The 25,291-nt window shown below is 43.6% G+C and overlaps 1 protein-coding gene across 5 annotated transcripts in view; it reads left to right on the top strand.

Annotated features, from left to right (window-relative positions):
- Positions 1-25,291, top strand: part of Tnn (tenascin N) — a 71,207-nt gene that overhangs the window by 33,545 nt on the left and 12,371 nt on the right. For 2 of the 5 annotated variants that reach the window (XM_052200621.1, XM_052200620.1), the window contains 10 exons: positions 1,455-1,718; positions 3,561-3,824; positions 5,824-6,087; positions 7,355-7,618; positions 11,797-12,060; positions 15,181-15,311; positions 16,771-16,903; positions 17,334-17,485; positions 23,987-24,083; positions 24,965-25,132. In XM_052200621.1, coding sequence (XP_052056581.1) covers positions 1,455-1,718; positions 3,561-3,824; positions 5,824-6,087; positions 7,355-7,618; positions 11,797-12,060; positions 15,181-15,311; positions 16,771-16,903; positions 17,334-17,485; positions 23,987-24,083; positions 24,965-25,132 — 2,001 coding nt within the window. The remainder of the gene's footprint in view (positions 1-1,454; positions 1,719-3,560; positions 3,825-5,823; positions 6,088-7,354; positions 7,619-11,796; positions 12,061-15,180; positions 15,312-16,770; positions 16,904-17,333; positions 17,486-23,986; positions 24,084-24,964; positions 25,133-25,291) is intronic. The other 3 variants (XM_052200625.1, XM_052200622.1, XM_052200623.1) reach the window with 2 other exon arrangements.

Below are 25,291 nucleotides of genomic sequence, written 5' to 3'. Positions count from 1 at the left end.
TTGCAGTACATACGTAGCATACATAGCATCAGTTGATAATTTCAAGGCTTTCCAGGTTTTGTTTCATTTGCAAAGACTAGCCTTATGAAGATGTGTGTGATATAACATTCAGTCTTTACAGTATGCAGCTCAGCATTTAGTATTACATACTGACAATGTTGCCCAACAATTAGCACTAGTTAGAACATGGTCATCGCAATAAGGAGCATGACCTGCATTAGCATTTATTGCATGTCCTCTTTCCCCTCCCATCAATAGCAACAGCTGTCTGTCCTAGATTTCTCTGTTCTGGACAGTTGTAATGCATAGAGTAACAGAGCAGGTGGCATTTTGTGATTTACTACTTTCATAAAACATAGTTTTCAGGTTCATCTGTGTTATAACATATATTGACATTTTTATTAACATTAACGTTTCCTTGTATGGATATACACATTTGTTTACTATTTTTGTCTCAGTGGCTATTTGGTTTGTTTCTACATTTTAACCATCATAAATAATCATACTGGGGCATTCATTTCTCTTTGGTAGATGTATTAGAAATGGATTGTTAATCTTATGTGTTTAATATTGAGTTCCTGCCAAAGTAATCTCCAAAGTGGTTGTGCCCTTTTACACACCCACAAGCAAAAATAAGGGCAAATGTCTTCATTTACTTGGTCCTGAGAAGAAATTGTTGTGTTGGTAGAGCAGGAGTCCATGCTCCCATTCACAGATGAGAATCCTCAATCTAGTGGAGTAAATGATTTCTATAATTCACATAAAGTAGGATTTTTATTGTCTGACTCATGAAATACTCATGGAATATTGTAGCATCTTACTGTATGTGTATCTAAAAGGTGAGGAGACTGAGGTTTAGTTAGAAGTTGAAGTCTTCAAGGCTACTGGGTTGGGAAGGTTTTCATTGTCCTGGACTACTTCCTTGAGGATCCAAGAGACTAGTTGTGGAGATAAGATCTCTGTCCATGAATCAACACCAGTATAGGAAATGAGAGAAACTGTAAGAATACAAATGAATGCTCAGTCCAGACTTAATGATGTCTGGTGTGTGCATGTGCGTATGTGATGTGTGATGTGTGATGTGTGTGTGTGTGTGTGTTTAGACCAGTGGTTTTCAACCTTCCTAATGCACATTTTAATACATTTCCTCATGTTTTGGTGATACACACAACCATAAAATTATTTCTGGTGCTACTTTATAACTTAATTTTGCTACCGTTATGAATTGTAATGTAAATATCTGGGTTTTCCGATGGCCTTAGACAACTCCTGTGAAAGGTTGTTCAATTCCCAAAGGGATTGTGACCCACAGGTTTAAAATCACTGGTTTAGACAGAGTCTTGTTGGGCAGCCTATTCTGATCTCAAATTCATGATCTTCTGAGTACTGGGACTACAGACACGAGACACCACACTCAGTTTACTAGCAGTTATTTATCAAGCTTTTCCTTTTAGATATTGACAGCCCTAAAAACCTGGTGACTGAGCAGGTGACAGAGAGCACTGCCACCCTGTCCTGGGACCCAGTAGAGGCTGATATCGACAGGTACGTGGTACGCTACATCTCTGTTGACGGCGAGACCAGGGAACTTCTCGTTGGGAAGGATCAAACAAGCACCATCCTGACAGGCATGAGACCAGGTGTGGAGTATCAGGTTGACGTGTGGGCCCAGAAGGGGACACGGGAGAGCAGGAAGACCAGCACCAAAGCCCCAACAGGTAATGGACATTGTTCCTTGAGAAGGTTGCAGTTATCATCTTGCACCTACGGGAAGTCATGGTTGGGTTTCCTTCGCTGCTATGATAATCAATGGTTTTGAGAGAATCAGAGTGGTATAGCATGCAGCATCTCTAAGTGCCTTTGACACAGGTTTCTTAATAAGAACCTCATGTTCAGCCTTGCACTCATAGAGGCTGATGGTGAGCTGTGAATATAAGTCAGTAATAAATGCTTGGACAACATCATGAACAAGGCCCCAGGTTTGATCTCCTGCTGAAAAATAAAAGGGCCAACAGTGGTAGGTGGCTTCTGCCCAGTGTTCTTTCAATTGTGTTTTCCCCTTGTGTTCAAATGCAAAATATTTCTCTTTGTGAAGAGATAGAAAGGAGATGTATGTTAGGGTGTGTGGGATAAGTATTTAGGAATATGGCTTTCACTGTGATCACTTTGGAGCAAGGAGATGATGCTTTTAGTGATAAATCCTCTCCTGAGAGCTGTGCTTCATTCTGTGGATCTTACCATTGTTATTTCATAAAACATTTGATAATTGTAAGGCCTTCTCATCTGTGCTTACACATTTTGTGAGAGCAATTGTATTAGCGGATATTTACATATTGAAATTCATCTTTTAATATGTATGCTTTGATTAATTTAGACTACTTACGGAGTTCTGTAACTACTACTATAGTCTATTCTCACCACCATAAAGAACTAAGCTCAGACTCACAGCCTTTGCCAGTCAATCTCTAGCCTCACTACCTCCAATGCTATTAACAATAGCTTTCTGTTTCTATAGCTCTCTGTTCTGGACATTGTTTATAATGGATTTATCATTTATATGGCCTCTGGAGAGAACTCATTCATTTAGGTTTCTTTGTATTGTAACACATATAAGTATGTAAATTAGTATTTCATAGTACATGTGAGCCCATTTGATTTTCAGTGTGCTACTTGTTTGATATTTGAATTACTTTAACTTTTGAAACTCTGTGATGAATAATGTTATAAGGACATTTGTATATATTTTTTTGTGTGTAATGCTGGGGATCAAAACTAGGACCTGGTCCATGCTAGGCCACAGTGCTTTGCTATATTCCCATCCCCCTGTGTACATATGCCATCACTTTACTTAGTTATAAAACTAAGAGTGCAATTACAGGATCATCTGGCAAATCTAATTCTAATTTCTTTCTTTTCTTTCTTTCTTTCTTTCTTTTTTTTTTGGTTTTTTTTTTTTTTTTTTTTTTTTTTTTGTTTTTTTTTGTTTTTTGAGATAGGGTTTCTCTGTATAGTCCTGGCTGTCCTGGAACTCACTCTGTAGACCAGGCTGGCCTTGAACTCAGAAATCCACCTGCCTCTGCCCTCCAAGTGCTGGGATTCAAGGCATGCGCCACCACTGCCTGGCTAATACCCTGGGTTTCATTTCACAAGTACGCACAGAACACTGAGGTATCTTATAATTTATTAACCCCAGGCCCACATATACAAATGAGAAAATTAGTCAGGCTATTACCCAGTTACCCAGACTGATGGCAGAGCTGAGATAAAGTTCTTGGTCTGCTGATTGGAACACAAGGGGCTCCCTGCCCCTCAGCTCTGCCTTTTAAGATAGAACACAGTCTTCTCGGATGTAGTAGTGGATGTTCATTCCACTGTCCTGTTCTGTACCCCTGAGGCTCTGAGTTCAGCTGTGGAGACAAGGACTCTGTCCATGGAGCACTGAAAATATATATACAATATGGGGAAACCTTAAGAACTGGAAACTCTGCCAGCCCAGGCCAAATGGTCTCATTCTCTGGTGCCTGTTACTAGCATTTATTGACCAACTCTTTCTCTTTTAGATATTGATGGCCCCAAAAACCTGGTGATTGACCAGGTGACCGAGACCACCCTTAGTGTCTCCTGGGACCCAGTGGAGGCTGACATCGATAGGTACATGGTACGCTACACCTCTCCTGATGGAGAGACCAAGGAGGTGCCTGTGTCAAAGGATAAGAGCAGCACAGTCCTGAGAGGCCTGAGGCCAGGTGTGGAGTACAAGGTGGATGTGTGGTCCCAGAAGGGGGCCCAGGACAGCCGGAAGGCCAACACCAAGGCCCCCACAGGTATGAGTATCGTAGCCTGAGGATGTGACATATTTCATGGTAAGCTTTAGGGGGGATGCTTGCTGTTCCTTCTCTGATCCTGGAAGAAACCAGTGATCACAGAAGACCAGGGTGGTATACTTTTTTCAGAACACCCACACCATCTCTCCATGCTATTTAACATGTTAGTTCAGAGTAAGGTCCCTATATTCTCCTCTTCTTTTGTCTCTTGAAGGTCAATGATGATTGACACATCCACCCACTGTTTATCAAGATGTGTATTTCCTTTGTGGTCAGTCTCAAAAGGATCCTCTTGGAAAGAAAGAACATATGCTAGGATCCGTGAGCCATATACTTTATTGAAATAAACGGCTTTTGCTGTGCTCTCTTTGGGACAGAGAAAGACATTGCTTTCTTAGAAAAGAAGCCCTCTTGAGTACTGTGTTTTGTCCTCTGAAGATCCTGTGACTAATTATACCTATGAACAGCTGATAATTCTAAAGCTTTTCCATCTGTGTTTCCTCTTTATCAAGAGCAGCCTTCCCAAGATACCTTTCCACACTACAATTGACCCTCTTGAAGAGTCCAGTTCAGGAGATATAGTATGTTCTTAACAGAGTCCCAGAATTGCACAATGACTGCCACTGTCTCAGTGACATCACCAGCAAGAGAAACCTCCTGTCCCTTCCCAGCAGCTCCCCATCCCAGCCCCTGCAGCCTTAAGTAACAAGTGCTGTCTGTCCCAGGGGAGGTCTCTGCTCTGGAAGTATCTTTTAAAATAAAAGTCTATTTTGTTAATTATTGAGAATTTCACAATGCACACAATGCATTGTGATCATTCCCTACTTTCCCCACCTCCTCCCAAGATGGGTTGTTGTCTCTCCCTTCTTCTTTATAACTCATGAAATCCACTTTATCTTACCCTCATATTCATGGGTGTGGGGTCATCCATGGTTGACCCATCACACTCCTAAAGTCCCTTTTCCAGAATCTATTAATTGTCAATAGCTTCTCAGCTGGGGGTGGGGGTTGAGGGGGTTCCCTGACCTCCTCTTCCATTCATGCTGCTGGACGTTCATGATTACAGCGGTCCGGTCATGTCCACAAGACTCTGCTTTTTGTGCAGACCCTCTCCAACACTGGCTCTTACAATCTTACTGTCTCTTCTTTATCAATGGTCCCCAAGCCAGGGTGTGTGGGCTATAGATGTCATATCTATAGCTGATCCCTCCACAGACATTAGGTCTCGGAACTATGACCAGTTGTCAGTTTCTGCATCAACTTCCGTTCACTCCACAAAGAAGCTCTTCTGGTTTGTTGTAGATATATGCCATATTTCATGTGGTCTTTAGTGATTTACTTTTCTTATGAAGCACTATTCATCAGGATTTTTCCCATTGTAGCATGAATCCATTCTAAATTTTATGGTCAGTGAGTGTTTCCTTGTATGGCTATATGACAATTTGTTTCTCCATTTGTCAGTTGTGAAATTGTGCTTTGTGCCATAGCATTTGAGTGTTAATTTATTTCTAGGACATAAATGCTTAGTAGTAGAATTTCTGGACCACTCTCTAATTAAGTCCTTTATTTTTCACTATATTATATATACCAGTATATTTCCACAGTGTTTGCACCACTTTATATACCCATTAGAGGGAATAAAGGTTTCCTTCCTTTCCTCAGAGAAATTTGTTGAGTTGAAAGCACCCTGTTTTACAATTAAAAATCCTCAAACCAGTGAAATCTTTGAATAACCAAGATATATAGAGAGCTGATGAAGGTGGAATTTGATTTATGAAATATACACAGAATATTGACCTATCTTATAACCTAGTCTAAGGGTCACATTTATGCACAATGGCCACAATGGTGGCCATCTCATTGTCCCGTTCTTTCTCTCTGTCTATAAGACCACATACTGACAATACACATGTGGGGTAGAAACTCTAAGGTCACACAATGGCCTTAGTCTTTGTGTCTATTCTAGTTAGTGTTTATTGACCAGTACTTTTCCTTTCAGATATTGATAGTCCCAAAAACTTGGTGATTAACCAGGTGACAGAGACCACTCTCAGTGTCTCCTGGGAGCCAGTACAGGCTGACATTGACAGGTATGTGGTGCGCTACACCTCTGCTGATGGAGAATCCAAAGAATTCCTGATTGGAAAGGAACAGAAGAGCACTGTGCTGACAGGCTTGAGGCCAGGTGTCGAGTACAAGGTTGAAGTGTGGGCCCAGAAAGGAGCCCGGGAGAGCAAGAAAGCCAACACTGAAGGTCACACAGGTAAGAACAGCATGGTTTAGCAGTATGATGACTGCCATGCTGAGCTTAGGGGAGGTCAAGTTTTAATTTCTTCCTGTGACACAGATGGGTATTGATGGTTTTTGGAAGAGCAGCTTGATTTCTCTAATGATCAACTTCACACACCACCCCTTACTCCTTTCAACTGGTTTCCTTATGAGCTAGACCAGTGGTTCTCAACATTCCTAATGCTGCAACCCTTTAACACAGTTCTTCATATTGTAGTGATCTTCAATCATAAAATTATTTTTGTTGCTACTTCATAGCTATAATTTTGCTACTGTTATGAATTATAATATAAATATCTGTTTTTCCCCAATGGTCTTAGGTGACCCCTGCAAAAGAATTAAACCCACAAGTTGAGAACCATTGGGCTATGTTCTCTCCAAACAGTTCCCAAACTTCTCAACTGAATGTGTATGTGATTCCTCTTCTAAGTGCTGGGATCTCTTGCCAGACATATTATTTTCATGAATAAGACCAAAAAAATGAAAAAAAAATCAAAATTTACTTTATGCATTCCTAGATTTTCCATCTTCTGTCACAAGTAAAGGTTTGGTTCTCTACATCCAAATATTTTGTCCATCCAAAACAAATTTGTCACTGTAAATGATAAGTCCTATGAGAGAGCTTTACTGTCATGCTAATGGACACAAACTTGTTTGAAAAACCAAGGTCTCCAATTCAAATCTCTGCATGTTGCCTGCAGCATGCCTTGCATATAGAGCAAGGCTTGATAGCCCTTACTAAATGAATGAGAAATTAGTTTTTTTGAACTTTAAGTAGAAGTCATACTCTAGGTTTTTTGATTTTGGTTGGTTGGGGTCTCCTCTTGGAAAGGGAAGCATTCCTGGGAAGAAATAGTGCATGAATGAAGACAAATAAGAAACAGCAAATGAACAAATACCCACCAAAACAGAGTGTGTGAGATAGAAAATGACAGAAAATGAAAACACACACTAGTCACCATAGCTATCAGTTTCTGTACCCTGGGCCTGTTAAGGATGCATATTGATTTCTTGTTGTTGCCATCATCAATTATATGCATGTGTGTGTGTGCATGTGTTTACACATAGGCACACATAGGACATGGTGTATATGTGGAAATCAGAGGATAATTTTTAGAGTTAGTTCTTTCCTACAGTTTCAGGGACCATAGTCAGGTTGCGACACTTGTGCAAGCATCTTTACTGACTGAGCCATCTTGCTGACCCAATAGCACATATTGACTAAGACCTTTTTCTTGTAGACATTGACAGCCCCAAAAACCTGGTGACCAATCAGGTGACCGAAAATACAGCCACCATCTCTTGGGACCCGGTGCAGGCTGATATTGACAGGTACATGGTGCGCTACACATCTGCTGATGGAGAGACCAGGGAGATTCCAGTGAGGAAGGAGAAGAGCAGCACTGTCCTCACAGGCCTGAGACCAGGTGTAGAGTACACCGTCCAAGTGTGGGCTCAGAAGGGGGCCCGGGAGAGCAAGAAGGCCAAAACCAAGGCCCCCACAGGTAACAGATGTTGTTCATTGGGAAGACCAAGCCTGTCACAGAAAAGCAAACATTCTTTTCCTTTTCTTACATTGATGTGAAAGAGGAGGTAAAGAATGAACAGGCTGGGTTAATAATAGAGATTCACTTATTACTGCTGTGTGATGGCACTGGGGTTTTGAGGTCTGTGACCTCAGAGACTAGACTGTTTCAGGAGGGCAGTTTAGCCCATTTTCTCCAACATACATAGTGCCTGTCAGAGACAATGTAAAATTGTAAACAACAAACTTATTTGTTTATTTATAGTTGTAGAGAAGAATCCCTAGTGTCTGGGTTGTATCATAGCACACATGGAAAAATGAACATGTAAGACTGAGAGAAGGCAAGGTCTTGAACTTAAGCCCAGATCTGAGCTGACTTGCCCACTCCTGAGAAGGTGCCAGTCCCGTAGTGAGGGCTCTGCTCTCGAAAGTTCTACTTCTTAAAACCTTACTGAGGGTTTTGATGTACAAAAGAAAGAAAGAAAGGAAGAAAGAAAGAAAGAAAGAAAGAAAGAAAGAAAGAAAGAAAGAAAGAAAGAAAGAAAGAAAGAAAGGAAAGGAAAGGAAAGGAAAGGAAAGGAAAGGAAAGGAAAGGAAAGGAAAGGAAAGGAAAGGAAAGGAAAGGAAAGGAAAGGAAAGACACCCAAACCCAAACCTTCCATTCCCTTTCAGAGAGAACAAAGCACAGTACCAGAACCTCTTGTGAATGGTCCCCTAACGCCTTGGAGCTTTTCCCGAAGCATGTGCCCTTAATTGTTAATGTTCCCAGCTACTGAAGATTTTAGGAACTAATGTGAAATTAATATAAAAGTTGTAAAATTTCTGGGTTAAAGAACTGTTTTGAGACAAGCTGTTCCATGTAGACTTGACCTAATAGAAACCATGTGGTATAAAGTTATAAATGTCACCCTGGGAAGCAGAAGAGCATCATGTCTAGTACAAAGATAACTTTTCATCACCATCTCTTAAGGGCATGATGGACCTAGGAATGAAGTGACAAACAACTAAGTATGATCAGTGCTCTCCTGACATGCAGTGGGAGAGGCAGGCAATAGATAAAAAGGAAAATATATAGCTGTAAATGATGGTACATTCTATGAAGGACATGAAGATGGTGTAGGTCAAGAGAAGCGTGGGATGGAAGGTGTAGTGATCAGATGGGATGAGGTGGTCATAGGGTGCACATTGTCAGATGCACCAGAGAAATGACTGTTAATGCAATTTATACAGAAAAACAGAGTGTAAGTGCTCAGGGCTGACATGGGAGCTCCTTCAGTGCAGGAGACCCAGGCTCCTCATCTGTTGTGTGTCTGTCACCCTTAGAGAACTTCATTTGCTTACTTGGTGAACATACATCTGCATTCCAGCCTGTAAAGAGGCCCTGGAAAGGGCAGGGCACGACTGGAATATTCCATGCATCAGTTCTCAGAATTCTTTCTAAGATCCAAGACACAGTGCCTGGCCTCAGTAATAGGCAGCTTGAAGAATGAGGTCCTCAGCTGGATGGGCACACGCTCAGCTTTAACTCTGCTACACTGTCCTGTTAAATTGTCCTTGAAAACTTAAACAAAACAAAACAACCCCCCAAACCCAACTACTTTAATTAGATAAATAGAAGTAAAATAAATTATTTTACTTATAAATGTGGTTATCAGACTAACCACATTTCATGTTGTAGACTTCTGACTGATGGCTCAGTGCTGGGTTGGACAATCTGGAGGAGAGGCTGGCCATTTCTAGTATAAGTAATTTCAGGACTGTAATCTATAATGAGATGATTCAGAAATGGGGAGAGGTAGGTATCATTGGAGTGAGAGGGGAGAGTGCAGTTGCCCTGAGATGAGGTGGGAAGGAACAAGTCATCAGGTTACCCAGGAGCTCTTGGTGCCTACCGGAGAAACTGTGCCACAGCTGTAGATTAGAGACACAGCACGACATTCATCTGAAAACAGTTTTCAGGACACAGTGAGAATAAGTTGAAGATTTGACAAGGTAAGAAATAGATCAGTAAAGGAGTTGCTATTAAAATCTGGTTAGTGACAGCAATAGGAATACAGAGAAGGAGATGGCTGACAACATATTTTGGAGATACAAGCAATAGTATTTGATTTATAAGACATGGAATAAGGAAAATAAAGAATCAAGTATGATTGTCTGCTTCGAGCAATATGGAAGAGTGCAGTACTATTTTTTTTTTTTTTTGAGAAAGGAGTCTGGGAAATGTTTCTCTCTTCAGGGAGGCAATGAAGATTTAAATATTTAAATTTGAAACACCCGTGAGATTCTTTGGCTAAATACATGGTTTGCTTTTATTAGTTTCACAAATACATACTGGGGATGAGCCAGGCTTTGTAGAGGATCTGCAGTAGTGCACACAAACCAGGGCCTTAGAATTGTTCTCTTGTTCCACAGGAAAGCCAGGAAATATTTCAAAGCACAGATATGATAGGATCATATTTGTGACATATGGGGAGGGAGGAAAGATGAGAGAGAGGGAGAGAAGGAAGACGCAAGAAAGGGTGAAAGAGAAGGAGGGAGAGAACAAGAGGAGGAGGGAGAAGAGAAGAAGGGGGAAAGACAGGGTGAGAAGCAGAGGGAGAGGGAGAGGGAGAAGAGGGGAAAGGGAGGGGGAGGGGGAAAGGGAGAGGACAGGGAGAGGGAGGGGAGGGAGAGGGGGAGAGGGAGAGGGAGGGGAGGGGGAGAGGGAGAGGGAGGGAGGAGGGAAGGGAGGGGGAGGGAGAGGGAGAGGGAGGGGGAGAAGGAGAGGGAAAGGAGGGGGAGAGGGAGAGGGAAAGGAGGGGGAGAGGGAGAGGGAGGAGGGAAGGGAGGGGGAAGGAGAGGGGGAGAGGGAGAGGGAGGAGGGAAGGGAGGGGGAAGGAGAGGGGGGAGAGGGAGAGGGAGGGGAGGGGGAGAGGGAGAGGGAGGGGGGAGAGGGAGAGGGAGAGGGAGAGGAAGTGAGAGAGGGAGAGGGAGAAGGAAGGGGAGGGGGAGGGGAAGAGGGAGAGGGAGAGAATATGAGAGAACATACAGTCCAATCTTTAGATGTTTCAGTGGATGCAGGTTACACTCAAAGGGCTGAAGAGGCAAGGCAGAGGTGCCAATGTATCAAGAACACTGGAAAAGTATGAAACTATGGAAGCCAAGAACTGAGAGTTTTCTAAGAATGGAATGGATCTATTCTGTACAATGTCACTCAAAGATTGAGTAAATTAAAACAAACAAACAATAAAACAAAAAGACTGAGTAAACTGGGGGATGTCCATGTCCACTAGACAGTTGCCCATACAGAACATTTTAGTGACCTACACTAGCAGATTTGGTGGCGTGGTGCAGGGCCGTGATGGAGCTGAGCTTGAATGTGAGGTGAGTGATGTTGAAATACACAGATCCTTCTCTGGTTTATAGTGAAATGGCATGAAATGTGAAAAGAAGGGAGATCCTTGATATTGATTTTCTGAGACTGAAGATGGAGGGGAAAATACTAATGATCAAGATAGAGAGAGGAAAAGAAGAATGCCCTGGGGATGGTGGGAGATTTCAAAATTCAGAGCCGAGAGGTCTTTGTCTGAAAACAAGAAACAGGGATGAGAGTCTTTATTGCTCTTTTTTTGTAAGCCAAGGGGCTGCAGAATATTTGGTGAAGCACAGTAGGTACAATGGATTGTTCCAATGATGGTTTCAGTGACTTAGCTAGTTCTGATTTCCACAGTGCTGCTGATGAGAATGGAAAGGACAGAACATTTCCAGAGGGACAAATGTAGAGAAGACATGGCGCTGTTGGTTGTAACATCCAGTGTCTGTTTCCCTGGAAAATGGAAACTGGGGGATTCTCATATCCTCCCTCCTCCCTCCTTTTCTCCCTTCCTTGCTTTCCTCCCTCCCTCCTTTCTTTCTTTTAATTTCTGAAATAGTTCCTTACAATGTAGCCCCATCTGTCCTTGGATTTGTACTCCTCTGGCCTCAAAATTGTTAGGATTGCAGGAATGGGCCACTATATCTGCTTTGTTTCTGTATTTATAGCATTGCTAGTGATAAAATTGTACCAGTAATAATTATACTATTATTAGCTCTCTTGAATGGAGGAAAACTCTTGTGGAGGGGGTGGTGAGATGCTTTTCCATGGTTCTAAACTCAACTGTTTATAAATCTTAAAAAAAGAAATTGACAGCCCTAAGAACTTGGTGACCAACCGAGTGACAGAGAATACAGCCACCATCTCCTGGGACCCAGTGAGAGCCAACATTGACAGGTACATGGTTCGCTACACTTCTGCGGATGGAGAGACCAAGGAGATTCCAGTGTCAAAGGATCAGAGCAGCACCATCCTGACAGGCCTGAAGCCAGGCATGGAATATACCATTCATGTGTGGGCCCAGAAGGGGGCCCGGGAGAGCAAGAAGGCTGACACCAAGGCCCTAACAGGTACTGATACTTCACTCTTTCCAAGAGTGAGTCTTCCTTTATAAAAAGGGTGAGGAGGGAAGGAGGAGGGATGGTTGCTTTATCTGAAGATGTTTTCCAAAGTGGTTTTCCATTAACCCTGTTTGTGTGTGTTTTATGTGTTTACATGTTCATGTGCATGTATGCATGTGTTCATGGGCACGGAGTTCAGAGGTTACATGAGGTGTCTTACTCAGTTGCAATTCATATTGTTTTTTGATGGTCTCTCTTTGTCTTGGCTAGGCTGTCTGGTCAGTAAAGCTCAATGGACCTTGCCTGTCTCTGCCTCCTCTGTCCTGGTATTACAGACATGTGTTACTGCCTCTGGCTTTTTATATGGGTGGTAAGGGTCTGAACTTAGATTCTCATGCATGCATGTGAAGCACTTTATCCTCTGAGACTTCTCTTTAACCACATAGTTCTCTTTCTGAGGTGGTGCTTTGACAGGTCAGATAGGCCTAAGGGCACACGGTATATATTGGATATGTTATTCTTCCCCAGCCTATGGGCTGGGGGCAGATGCTAGGATCTCTGTCCTGGTTTGTGTTAGAAGCTGGCTGGGTCTCAGCTCCTGTTGGGAGAAGAAAGAATCAGGAACTGACTGGGCCTCCATGGGACCCAAAGTCTGTGGTCCCTTCAGGCATTCTGAACAAGGTCCATTTATCTCCTCTATGGTCCTTAAATTTCTTGATAGTTTTTATTAGTTAAAATTAGCTAGCATTACAGCCCCCCCCCCCATGTTAAAATATACTAAGAACAACAAAAAAAAACACATTAGAAACATGTGTAAAAGAAAAATTAAAAACCAAACTCCAGATGCCTTTCTCCCTAGTTCCAGACTCCTTAGACCTTGTGTGGCTCCTAGAGGCCATGGATGGCCACTGTCCACCTCTCCATTCCCTCATTACTCTTCCTCCTCCCGACTCCTCTCCTCTCCCCCATTTATGTTCTCGTTTCTTTACGTTCCCTGATTTAAATCAATCAAATTACATTTCTCTCTCCTTCCTTTCTCCCCATCTCTCCCTCCTCTTCATTTCCTCCTTCCACCTCCTCTCTCTCTCTCTCTCTCTCTCTCTCTCTCTCTCTCTCTCTCTCTCTGTGTGTGTGTGTGTGTGTGTGTGTGTGTACACACGTTTGCGCATGAGCATGTCACAGCACACTTGTGGAAGTCAGAGAACAATGTTCAGGAGTTGTTTCTCCCCTTCCTTCACATGGGTTCTGGGATCAAACTCACAATGTTAGGCTCAGTGGCAATCACCTGCTGGCAGAGTCATCTTGCTAGCCCCACTTTTCCAAAATTTAAAGACAACAACAAGTTATCATCTTCCCGCTTCATAGAAACAGGAAATTAACCAAGTCAGACATCCCAAGTCCACAGCCAGGGGACGGTGGTTAATCAAAGAGGAGGCAGAAAATGCCTCAAAATATGTTAATAGCTATGTGCTGATTTGATTCTGAAGGAAATTCGGGCTCTCTGTGTGATGGATAGCGAATGATCCATGCCAGATGTTATACTTTGAAAATCAAACCAAGCTGATATTACAGAGACTCAAAATTTGTCAAAACAACCTAATTCAAAACAACAGCTGTCTGATTTCTATTAAAATACTACAATTCAGCTCTCAGCTGAAATGCTACTGGGTAGAAAATAGCCTGGAGATGTCTTTTTGGGAAGTTCTAAATTAGAATCGCCTTTTATGATTTTTTTCCCTTCAAAACGGAAATTTCCATTCATATCGTATTTGCTTAAAAATATGAACATTCTGACTAGCCTTGGTGGGAATCAGCATTTCTGCTCAGGTTTTATTTTCCTAGTCTACAGTACATGCTCACACACCCATGCACACCCTCTGCTGTGTGCTCACACCCCCATGCACACCCTCTGCTGTGTGCTCACACCCCCATGCACACCCTCTGGTGTGTGCTCACACACCCATGCATGCCCTCTGGTGTCTGCTCATACCCCCATTCACACCCTCTGGTGTGTGCTCTCATCCCCATGCACACCCTCTGGTGTGTGCTCACACCCCCATGCACACCCTCTGGTATCTGCTCACACCCCCATGCACACCATCTGGGGGTCTTCTCACACACCCATGCACACCCTCTGGTGTGTGCTCACACCCCCATGCACACCCTCTGGTGTGTGCTCACACACCCATGCACACCCTCTGGTTTCTGCTCTCACCCCCATGCACACCCTCTGGGGTCTGCTCACACCCCCATGCACACCCTCTGGTGTCTGCTCACACCCCCATGCACACCCTCTGGGGTCTGCTCACACCCCCAGGCCCACCTCAGATGTGTGCTCACACGCCTGTGAATTCCCTCTGGTCTTGTCTATACCCTTCTTAGCCACCAGCCCTCCCCCTGTTTCTGAGAAAGAGTCTCACAGGAAGGTCTCTGGCATTTGAAATCCTCCTGGCTCAGTCTCTTGAGTGCTGGTATAGTAGCTATGAGTGACCACACCCACTTTCTTTTTAAATATATAAAAACTATCTCTTATTTCTGTACTGGGTATGTATTGAAGGTCATACACTTAGATGTTTAAAAAAAAATAACATTTTTTATGTTTGTATTAACTTAAATTTATCCCAAGTCCCCTTATACATTATGGTTCCTAATCTCAGTATACAAGTCTTTGGGGGTCTGTCAGTGCTAGGCATTAGAAGCATGCCAGTTTTTCATTGCCTCTCCAGACAGGTAGGTGACTTTGAGTGATCCCTGGGTTCTCTGGACAGGGCCCTTTGTGATCTGTGACTCTCATCTTTCCAAATCAGTCAAGAAGCTCAACCGCCACAGAGAACCTGTGTGCCAACTTAGACTGCTCATATTTAGCTCCGGGAATCCACTGGGAAAACGAGGCCCAGAGTTCCTCCCTCTGGAGACTACTCGATGCCACCTTCCTAGGTCCTCTTGAACCCCACCGGTCCGGTCCGTACTTCTAGAGGCAGAGCTGGGGAGACTCCGAGCAGGAACAGACTTGCCAGCGGCTTGGAGGCTGGATGAGAAATGGGACAGCACGCAGGAGGAAAAGAAAACCAGATGGCTTAGAGCTGGGCGTGGTTTAGGAACAATAATTACATGGCTTCTCATTTACAGAAATCGACCCCCCCAAAAACCTTCGTCCCTTTGGCGTGACACATTCCGGTGGGGTTTTGACCTGGCTGCCCCCCTCTGCTCAGATTGACGGCTACATTTTGACCTACCAGTTCCCAAATGGCACCGTGAAGGTATGAGGACTTCTCGTATTTCTCTTGGTGCCTTCTCTTCGCAGCCTCCCTGCAGAACAACTGGTTGGCTTGGCCTGTGGATCTGCTGCCTGCTAAGCACAGTTATTTGTGAGCGCTGCGTTCTCAGTGTAAGGACTGACCTCTGTGCCTGCTCCCAGCTGACTTTACACATTTGCTGGCTCTGTGTATTCTCCATTTTATCATTCACTTTTTTTTTTTTTACTGCTTATCTTGAATTTCTATCTTGAGCTCAAACTCAAGGGCTTGTGCATACTAAGGCAAACTCTGTATCACAAGCCCCACCATCAGCTCTGCTATTTCCTGCTTCCTCCTGCTCCTCCTGCACTTCTGCCTGTACTTCCTCCTGCACCAGCTCCTCCTGTATCTCCTGCACTTCTTCCTGCTGCACCAACTCTCTCTGCTATAGCTCCTCCTCCTGCTTGTTTTGCTCCTCCTCTTTCTCCTTCTCCTCCACACTTCCTTCCCCCTCCACCTTTTCTGTAAATCGTTGGGCCTGTTTAATATATTTAGGTTCCAGGAGGACTGAGAAGTTTTTGGTTTCTTTGAATCTAAGGCATTTAGGATAGTGCTTAGCATGCGGATATTTTCTTTTGTTTTAGTCTTTGGCAACAGTGAGGATTGAACTCAGGGTCATACATGTTAGACAAGTGCTCTATGCCTGACCTATGTCCCTAGCCCTTTTCAGTATTTTTCTTTTGTGACAAGGTCTCACTAAATTGCTGAGGCTGACTTCAAGCTTGAACTCTTCTTGCTTCGGTCTGGAAAGCTGCTAGGGTCAGAGGTGTGGGCAGCCACATACAAGGCCACTGATAAAAATCCACTGAATAAATAGATGACCAGTAGTTTAAGGGCTAGCCTTCCTCAGGAATCTCTGAAGTCCAGCAAACTTGGCCAGTAGAAAATTGTTGTTCTCTTTGTGGCAATAAGTAAACCAAACAGATAAAAAAGAAATAAGAAGGAAAAAAAAGAACACTTTGACTTACTCATTATTACAACAAATGCATCTGACTGTCTGGCTTGGAGAGTTTAGTCCAATGTTTATAGAGTGAGTGAGGCATATTCAGGGTTTCTTGAAATACCAACTACCTCTGTGTCTCACAGTTAGGATGGCCAGTTTGCTGTCTTTCTAAAAACATGTTCTTAGTCAAACATTGTCAGCCTGCTGCTGATTGCAGTTGCTATAGTTAGTGCCTCTCCGGGTATCTGCTGTGGTGGCCATGCATAGCCTCAGTTCTCAGCTAGCCTTTCTAGCAGTGTGGACTCTTCATGGCATGGCCCTGCAGGAAAGTAACCAATACTCACTGGGATTCTGGGCTGCCGCTGAGTGCTCACTCTCTAGGAGAGTGTCTAATGTCCGACTTGTAAATCCCGCTAAAGCCCAGGGTGCTTGGGAAGAGAGCCTGTGTTGCTCACTGCCTATAATCGCTTTTGTTTATAGGAGGTGGAGCTCCAAAGAGGCCAGCAGAGATTTGAATTGCAAGACCTGGAACAGGGTGTTACCTATCCTGTCTCCTTGGTTGCCTTTAAAGGTAATCAGCGGAGCCGGAGTGTGTCTACCACCCTCTCTACAGGTAACGTGGAATCTAGCCCTTTAAGTGACAATAAATAAGAGAGGTATTAGAGTGGCCAGGGAGGGGCATGGAGTTATGGAGAAGTAAAAATGGGGTTCCGGTTTGTAAACAAATCCACCCCACAGTGATGGGACTAAAGAGGGCAGTGGGGAGAGTTGAGTCCTGTACCTAGGAGAGCAGACCTAGGACACGGAGGGACATAAGCCTAACTTACGTGCATTTGCAGAGTTTTATGGGAACAGAGTGGTGACCAGCTTGCCTTCCGTCTAAAACCATGTTCCACGACCAATATGTGAGCTAAGAATTGGGAAAAGCAAAGTCATTTAGGAGGCTATGAAATAATTTCCATTGAATTGCCTCATCATGGGGAAAGCCACAATGTCTCTTCTTCTTTCCCTTCTAACAAAACTGCCCTTCTGCTTGGTCTCAGTGGACGCCCGATTTCCACAACCCTCAGACTGCAGTCAGGTTCAGCAGAACACCAACGCTGCCAGTGGCCTCTACACCATCTACCTCAACGGCGATGCCAGCCGGCCCATGCAGGTGTACTGCGACATGGACACTGATGGAGGCGGCTGGATTGTGAGTCCTAATGGTGCCCAGAGGAGCTCTGTGGAACACCTTGTTTCTTAGCCCAGGGATACGGTCACAGCTGTTCCGTGGAGGTCCTATTTCTTTTCTGCCCATGGGGGAAGGGACTTTGATGGCTTGTAACTGTGTGGAGAGAGATCTTGTCACAGTGCAATGAGAGTATTTAGGGCTTAACACTCGTCACAGAACAGGCTTGGTTTAACTAATGACTATGAGTTTGGCATCATCTAATAATGCCAGATATGTGTATTGTTCCTAAATTCTACCCTCTTCAAAGCACTTTGAAAAACACGACCTTCACAAGAATCTGCAGTCTGAGAGGATTATCATTCTCGTTTTGCAAAGAGGAAGGCTGAAGCTCACAGAGAAAAGATCTTTGGTTGAGTCAGTCACACGTGCCAGTGACATTGCTGGAGCCGCATTCCAGGGTCACGCCCACTAGATCCTTGATCTTCCTGATGGCTCGTGTCAGTGTCAGGTCATGCAAGATGGAAATGCACGACTTCTTTGCAGGAATCAGTCCTCTGAACTAGGTCCTCAGATTTTTTTTTGGTCTACACCTTGGCTCTGTAGGACAGAAACAAAATATTAGGGCTTTGATTGGAAAGAGTAAGGCCAGAGCTAGGGAATCTTGGGCTGTGTCTAAGCTGTCCCTGTCTGCCAGGAAGTTTTACTTTCTTGGGCCATTGACTCCTTACGCTCTGAGAGTTCTTTCATTGCTTGCTGATTCTGTTCGATGATAAATCTTTGAAGATTGCAGGTGGATTATTCATTCTTTCTCTCTCACTTGGCTTCTCCCTGGGTCTGAGCCAATTGAGGGTCTTATTTCCTCTAATGATGGGTAGCTTTCGCCTGCTGAACATTGGAACCGACTGTGGGAGAGAGAGCATGGTCTCATAGTGTCCAGCCATGTTCATTCACGCCGTTGCTCAGGGCTCTGGGAAGCCAGATAGCTTTTGAGCAGTCACAGGTAAAATGATATCATCTGATGAGCAGCAGTGAAGATCACATAGTGTCTGCCCAGTGGCGAAGAATGGCGGAAAGTCTGTTTCATCCAACAATTGGTCGGATGGGAGAAACTCTTGATTTATAAAATAACACAACAGATTGTAACGTGGGAGGTCTCCCACCTAAGCAGCCCCATAGGTCTGTGCCTGCTGCTTTTCATCAGCACCATTGTACCTGAGCATCAGTTCCCTCAGGCCCACAGCCCAATTTACCACAGTTGTGCCTGTAATTGACCACTGGCAGGATGTCTGAACTGTTTAATGTGGCTCCTTTTGAAAGTGAAGCTTGTACAGGGAAGGAACCATTTATCTAGGGCAGGAGAGAGACAGACAGACAGACAGAGAGAGACAGAGAGAAAGAGACACACAGAGAGAGGTATAGAGAGACAGAGAGATCGACACAGAGACACAGATACAGAGAGAGACAAGGAGACAGGGAGAGATGGAGGGAGAGATAGAGGGAGGGAGAGGTGGTGATGGTTTGTCTCTCTGGACAATCCATGATATAGTGTACAAATATTTATTGAGTACCTACTGTGTGTCAGACATAGACTAACAATCCAGGAATGAACAAATGAGACAAATCTCTGACTTCAAGGGACTTGCTTTCTATGTACCCATACAAATGAGCCTGCCTTAAACACTATCAGTTATAGAACTACTGAATCCCCTCAGCACTGTAACCAGTATCAATCCCATCCCCACACCATCTCCTGTTATTTGCTCCAGCCTCCAGTAGGTAATATATGTAGACTACACAGAGGCTTCCTCTAAGCCAGGGGCTCTGTAAGATATATAGAGTCCTAAAAACTTCTACTATATATTTCACTTACTGTTTTGGGGGTTTTTATTTGGTTCAAGGGTCTTCTGTCTCTTAAAGATAACCCAGGCTTCTATTGAGCTTTTAAAATCCTTTTATGGAAGTTGTTCTCTGGTCCAGGCAGCAGGCACCTAATTTGATGAACAGGCAGAAGGACTTTGCCCCCAAGTCAACTCAGATGGCCAGGAGGAGGCTGGAAAGAACATCAGGGAACACTTAAAGTTTCTAATCTTTCCATCTTGGAAGTCTAAGGGCTGTACCAGAGGCTCTTTGTGCAGACAGTTCAAGGCCAGTTTGACTTTCCCCTCTTGATTTAGTCATTCACGACAGTGAGTAACTTCTTAAGGACAATGACAGTGCTGGATTGTAGAACCCAACATAGATATTTTACCACCTCATAAGATTTATTTCCTTTTACTATTTTTTGAATAGTTCATTGTAGAGCATTTAAATATCAAAATTGATTAAAAGCCTCAATCAAAGTCATCTGATCAAGATGGGTAAATTACCTGTGTAGGTCATTATACTTAAATATGATATAATACAATGCAAATTATTAAGACATAATGGCAATTTATTATGTGCCAGACTCTGCTACTGTATGACTTGCTGACCTTGCTGAAGACTTCATTTAAGCTCTGAGGTCCTGGGGCCTAGTTAAACCTTGACCTGACAGTTTAAAGAAGTGAAACTTGGGCTGTGGTTGTGGCTCAGTTGGTAAAGTGCCCGCCTAGCATATCAAAGCCCTTGGGATTATTCTCTGGTACCTCTGAAAACTGGATGTGATGGTACGCGACTGTAATGCTAGCACATGGAGGCAAAGTGATTAGAAGTTCAAGATGGTCCTTGGCTATGCATGAGTTTGAGACCAGCCTAGACATACTGGGGCATTTAAAAAAAACAGAACAACAAAACCCTGAGCCCCAAACATGCTCATTGGAGATAGAGAAATTGATACTGCATATTTCATTAGAAAGGCAGGCTCAAAAACAATCCCAGCCTTGTAGTGGGGATGCTATTTAACCCAGTGGACAGACATGTAAGGAATGTCAGTGACATGTCCTACCTAGGATTCCACTGCGAAACAAGAAGAAATCTGAGAGCAGGTTGACACAGGCTCCTTACTAGGAAACATATCTTCCAAGTCTAGAAATACTACCGAGGAAATAGATCTGGGGGAGCTAGATTCTCAAACTTTCTGGCCAAAAGTCTGGACTGTGTATTCTTGTTTGAACCTCTAAATGGTTGTGTGGATAGGGCTAATTTTCTTGGATTTTGCCATCTGTAAAATGGCATTGCTATTTTTTTCCTCAGAGTCAACATTCATTAGATGTCCAGTAAATGGTTGTTATGTTTAGTACGCAAATAGGATGAAGGATGAAGGGGAAAAAAGCCAACCAACCAAACAGAAAAAAACCCAAACCAAGTGAGGAAAGCTTTAACAAATGGGCAATGGAGAAAAGGAGATAAGAACAGCATGCTAATTAGCAGCGTTACTTCCGTGTGTAATGTCTTGCTGTGATTTTCCCTGAATTCTTCTCATCAGCTTGTGCCCATTTATGGGACATTTTTGGAGGACATGTACCATTCCATCTAGCCTTCCCAGAATCAGTGTGGCAGACTTCTCTTCCCCACTCCTCTCTGCTTTCCAGAGAACTGGCTGAGATCAGAAACCCAAATGACTGACTCACTATCCCTCATGCCAGGAAGTGTCTGTGGCTGACTTGGAGCCTGGAACATTCTCTTCCTATGGTGTCTTTATTCATCACCTCCTCAGCCACAAAGCTGTAGCGGTGCTGAAGGGAGTTAGTGGTGAGCGGTCACGTGCGTCTTCAGCTCTTCTTACCTCTAGAGGAAAATGTCAAGATCGCACAACCATTAGGTTTACTTTACCAAATTCAAGATAATAGAGTTTCATGTTGGGGCTTCTTTCTCTAGATCAGTACAAGGGAAATAAACATAGGTAGACATACAATTCTAGACTTTGGTAAGTGCTTGCTAGTCACCACCAAGTGGACCTCAATGGCTTTTAGTTTGGTCTCAAGTTCAAGTGGAATAATACGGATTACTCTTTTCAATCCAGTATGCAGGTGTGTTTGGGTTTAGGAAAGTTTTTGAGTCTATCTCATATAAAGGAGTCTGATTTACTCTAAGGGGGAAGCGGCCTTCTCTCTTTTTGTATACAAAGCAGCTCATTTTTCTGAAACAGAACCAAAATCTCTATTTCTTATTTTCCTTACTCCTCAGCCCATCCAGTCCGGCTTCTTGCCTCTCTCTAACACAGCCCTTGCTGCAATATCTGGGGATTTCCGTGTCATTAAAGCCCAGGGAGTTTTGATCTTACATCCCTTCACCCCTCCTCGGTACTGGATACTTCTGACCGTTATTTCCCTGTGATTACACATAGTATTTTAGTTTTCTTTCTATGTCCCTAACTGCTTCTTCTCTCCCTAATGAAATCATCCATGCCTGTGAGCATGGATCGGAGGTCTTCAAGGATTGCTTCCACGCCCCTCTCTCCTCAGCTCTGACGTTCTTTGTATTTGGCAGCATCTTCCCCCGTGCCTTCACCCTTCACTTTGAGTCTCAGTGGATCTCTATGTTCATTAGGACATCACAGTTCTACTGTAGTGACAGTGACAAGCCACCCTCCCACTCTGACACTCTAATAACACACATGCAGTCACTTCCGAGTGCTGTCTCAGCAGTTCAGGTTGCTTCTAATTTGTGGCTGGGCTATCGCCACATGTGGCTTTTTAACCACTGTACATGTCGGTGGAAGACAGCGTGGAGAACCCCACCTACTCTAGTCCTCCTGCTTACAGCCTTTGGCCTAGAAATAGTCACAACCTCTTTACTTAACGGCAAAAGCTGAAAAACGTTCTATGTTTTTGGGACAAGGAGAGTGAAATAGGACTTGGTGAACCTCTGCCATTTCCCCCAGATACACTTCCACCTTAGAGACCAAGCCTAGGTCTCTCATCAGCACCCTAACCCGTTCTGCTGGTTACCTGAGACCCTTCTTCACCAGGAAACAGCAGAGAGAATTAATACTGGACCTGGGTTGTGACTCAGTAGTAGAGTACTTGCTTAGCATGCACAAGACCCTACATTTGATTCTCAGCGGAGCTAAAAAGAAAGGAGAACAAACTCCCAACTCACACAGTGTTCCCAAGTGAGCTTGATATGGTCACAAAAGCTGTCCCTCTCAGAATCTTCCTTCTGCAAGAACATCTGAGTAAAGACTTATCCAGTTCTACAGTCCAAACTCCTACAGAACAGGACAACCCTGGTGGGGTTGTGTAGTTTCTCAAGTCCTAAAAACATGGACTGGAATTCCAATAACCAATCAACTTATGTATGTGTGAACTCTCAGCGGGGACTGCCTTTGTCACCATGACTGTCAAGTTCACCTTCTGCCGACATCTATCTTCAGGGTAGCTTCTTGTCTGACTTACCATCCCCTGTGACCAGCACAGTGCAGTGGTCTCCAACTTGGTCACCATGCCTTCCACTCTTACCACTGGCCAGGCTCTCCTCCTCTCTGCAGGCAGAGGGATCTGGGGAAAACTCTGTTTCTTTTTTAGAGTTTTCCAAATTTACCATTGCTTTTTTTTTACAGTGGACCAACATCTCCAACCAAATAGACTCCCACCAAGGCTGACCTGTGCCTGCTTTCCAGCCTCCTCCCCCAGTCCCTTGTGATGAGCACCCAGAGCCAGGGTCAGCAGCCTTCCTTTCGCTTCCTGTTGCTCCTGCTTACTCTGCAAGCTTCTGGTACTTCCCAGGAGAGTCCTGTTGGCTCTTGCTTAGGTGCCGCCCCACTGTATCTTTTCCTCATAGCTCTTATTGTTGATTTAACTGAATTCTTACTTATTCGGTGACTTAATTCGTGTCTATCTTATTTACTGGAACGTTTGTTCCATTCGGACAGGAGCCATTTACATTTTATTCATTTTGGCCATCACCTTGCGTGTTTTCTACTATATAAGACATGCTCAATAAATATTTGTTGGGTGAACTCCTGTGGTCCCATAAATACTAAATACTTGCTATGTTAGGATTCTTGAGAATTAAAATAATTCCTGCTTTCAAACTATTTAAGTGGGAGATAAATGACAGCACACACGCACACACACACAGACACACACACACACACACACACACACACACATATATATATCCATACACACACACACACACACACATACACATACACACACATATATATGTTTGTATATATATCATGCTCTGATTGAGTTGAATGGTTGATAGTTATTCGCCATACACAGCAAAGATATGGAATCTTCTGTCCTACACTACCAACCACCAGCAATATATCACCAGCTCTCCCAAGTTTTTCTATGCTCTAGGATTGAAATTTCTTAAGGGTGAAAGTGTTCCTTGTTAGGTGCTATACATTTTCACACCTGGAATATATTTTTACCTAAAATTCTTATTAATGTAACAGACAGTATATTCAATATGCTGAGATATAAATAGAAATTGCTTCTACAGAATTAAGATGTACTATTGCAGGGTCAGTGTATGTGTCCATAGTGATCTCTTGCTTCCCAGGGCCACCTGCAAAACACAACTAGCATTTCTCTGCCCCTCAGTAATATCTGCTCAATGGCAGAACAAAGCATTCATTTCCTTTCTCAGGTCTTCCAGAGACGGAACACTGGGCAGCTGGATTTCTTCAAGCGTTGGCGGAGTTATGTAGAAGGTTTTGGGGATCCCATGAAGGAGTTCTGGCTTGGTATGACCTCTGAGAATCAGGAATGTGGAATTGTGGGAGGATAGTATCCCTCTTAATAAAGCTGGTCAGGCCATTTAAGGAAGCTCCCCATTTTCAAGAAGCAGTCCAAGGGTCGGGGACACTGTGTTGTGTGGCCATGCTGTTGGGAAGGTACTTGCACAACAGGGGTGGGTGAAGAGATAAGATTGCCTGAAGTGCCTTTTATTCCACACCTAAGCTCTACAGAATCTATTCAGAGCCTGGATTTCATATAACTGTGGTAGAAAGACAGTTGACTGATTTGGATCCCAGGATCTCATTAAGAGGATGTGCTAGCAGTTCCTGTAATTCTGCTGGTACAGCCAGACATTAAGGGCCTTAGTTTTGCCCATTTTCCCTCTGCTCTCTTTTGGAGCAGATGTTCACAGAGAGTTAAATAGCCAATAAAATGCCTACTGGGAAATACAAAATTAAAAAAAAAAAGAATCTGGGTATTCAGTACCTACTAGAGTAGATGATGTTTGTGCTTAGCTAGGTACAGAGTCCCCTTTGAAATCTGAGGATGAGTAGTTACTTGATCTATTCTTTTACTTATGAGATGTGTAGACAGAAAAAAAAAAAAAGGCCTGCTTCTGCTTTGGAGAGGTAGAGCCATTGGGCAGATTCCCCCAATATATACTCTGTCTTACCTAATGGCATTTCATGAAGTCATTAGCATTGCCATGCTAAAGAAATAAGGGTGAGAATAGTAGCACCCCAAGAGAAAGAGTTGGGAAAGCTCTTTATTAGCAGAGAAGATTAAATACTAAAATGACTTTTATCTCTGGATGTCTCAGATGAAGACAGTGAGAGCGCTCACACATGAGTTGATTGGTTATTTGAATTCCATTCCATGTTTTTAGGACTTGATAAACTACATAATCTCACCACTGGCACTACCACTCGGTATGAGGTGAGGGCAGACTTACAGACTGTCAATGAATCCGCCTACGCTGTATATGACTTCTTCCAAGTGGCATCCAACAAGGAGCGGTACAAGCTGTCGGTTGGGAAGTACAGAGGCACAGCAGGTAAGAGAGATGTCTCACTCTGGGAGTCTCCTTGTTATCGTCATCTAAGGATTGGTTGCCATGTGCCACGGATGTGGGCTGTGGGATACTGGTATGCGGAGGTTGGGTGTCTTCGCTAACAATGGAGGTCATGCTCTCCGAAGGCACTTGAGGGTAAAG

The sequence above is a fragment of the Apodemus sylvaticus genome, chromosome 12 (assembly GCF_947179515.1).
Source record: "Apodemus sylvaticus chromosome 12, mApoSyl1.1, whole genome shotgun sequence".
In the NCBI taxonomy this organism is placed as follows: Eukaryota; Metazoa; Chordata; class Mammalia; order Rodentia; family Muridae; genus Apodemus; species Apodemus sylvaticus.
The sequence above is the reverse complement of the archived record's forward strand: the minus strand, read 5'-3'. Positions and strand labels throughout refer to the sequence as shown.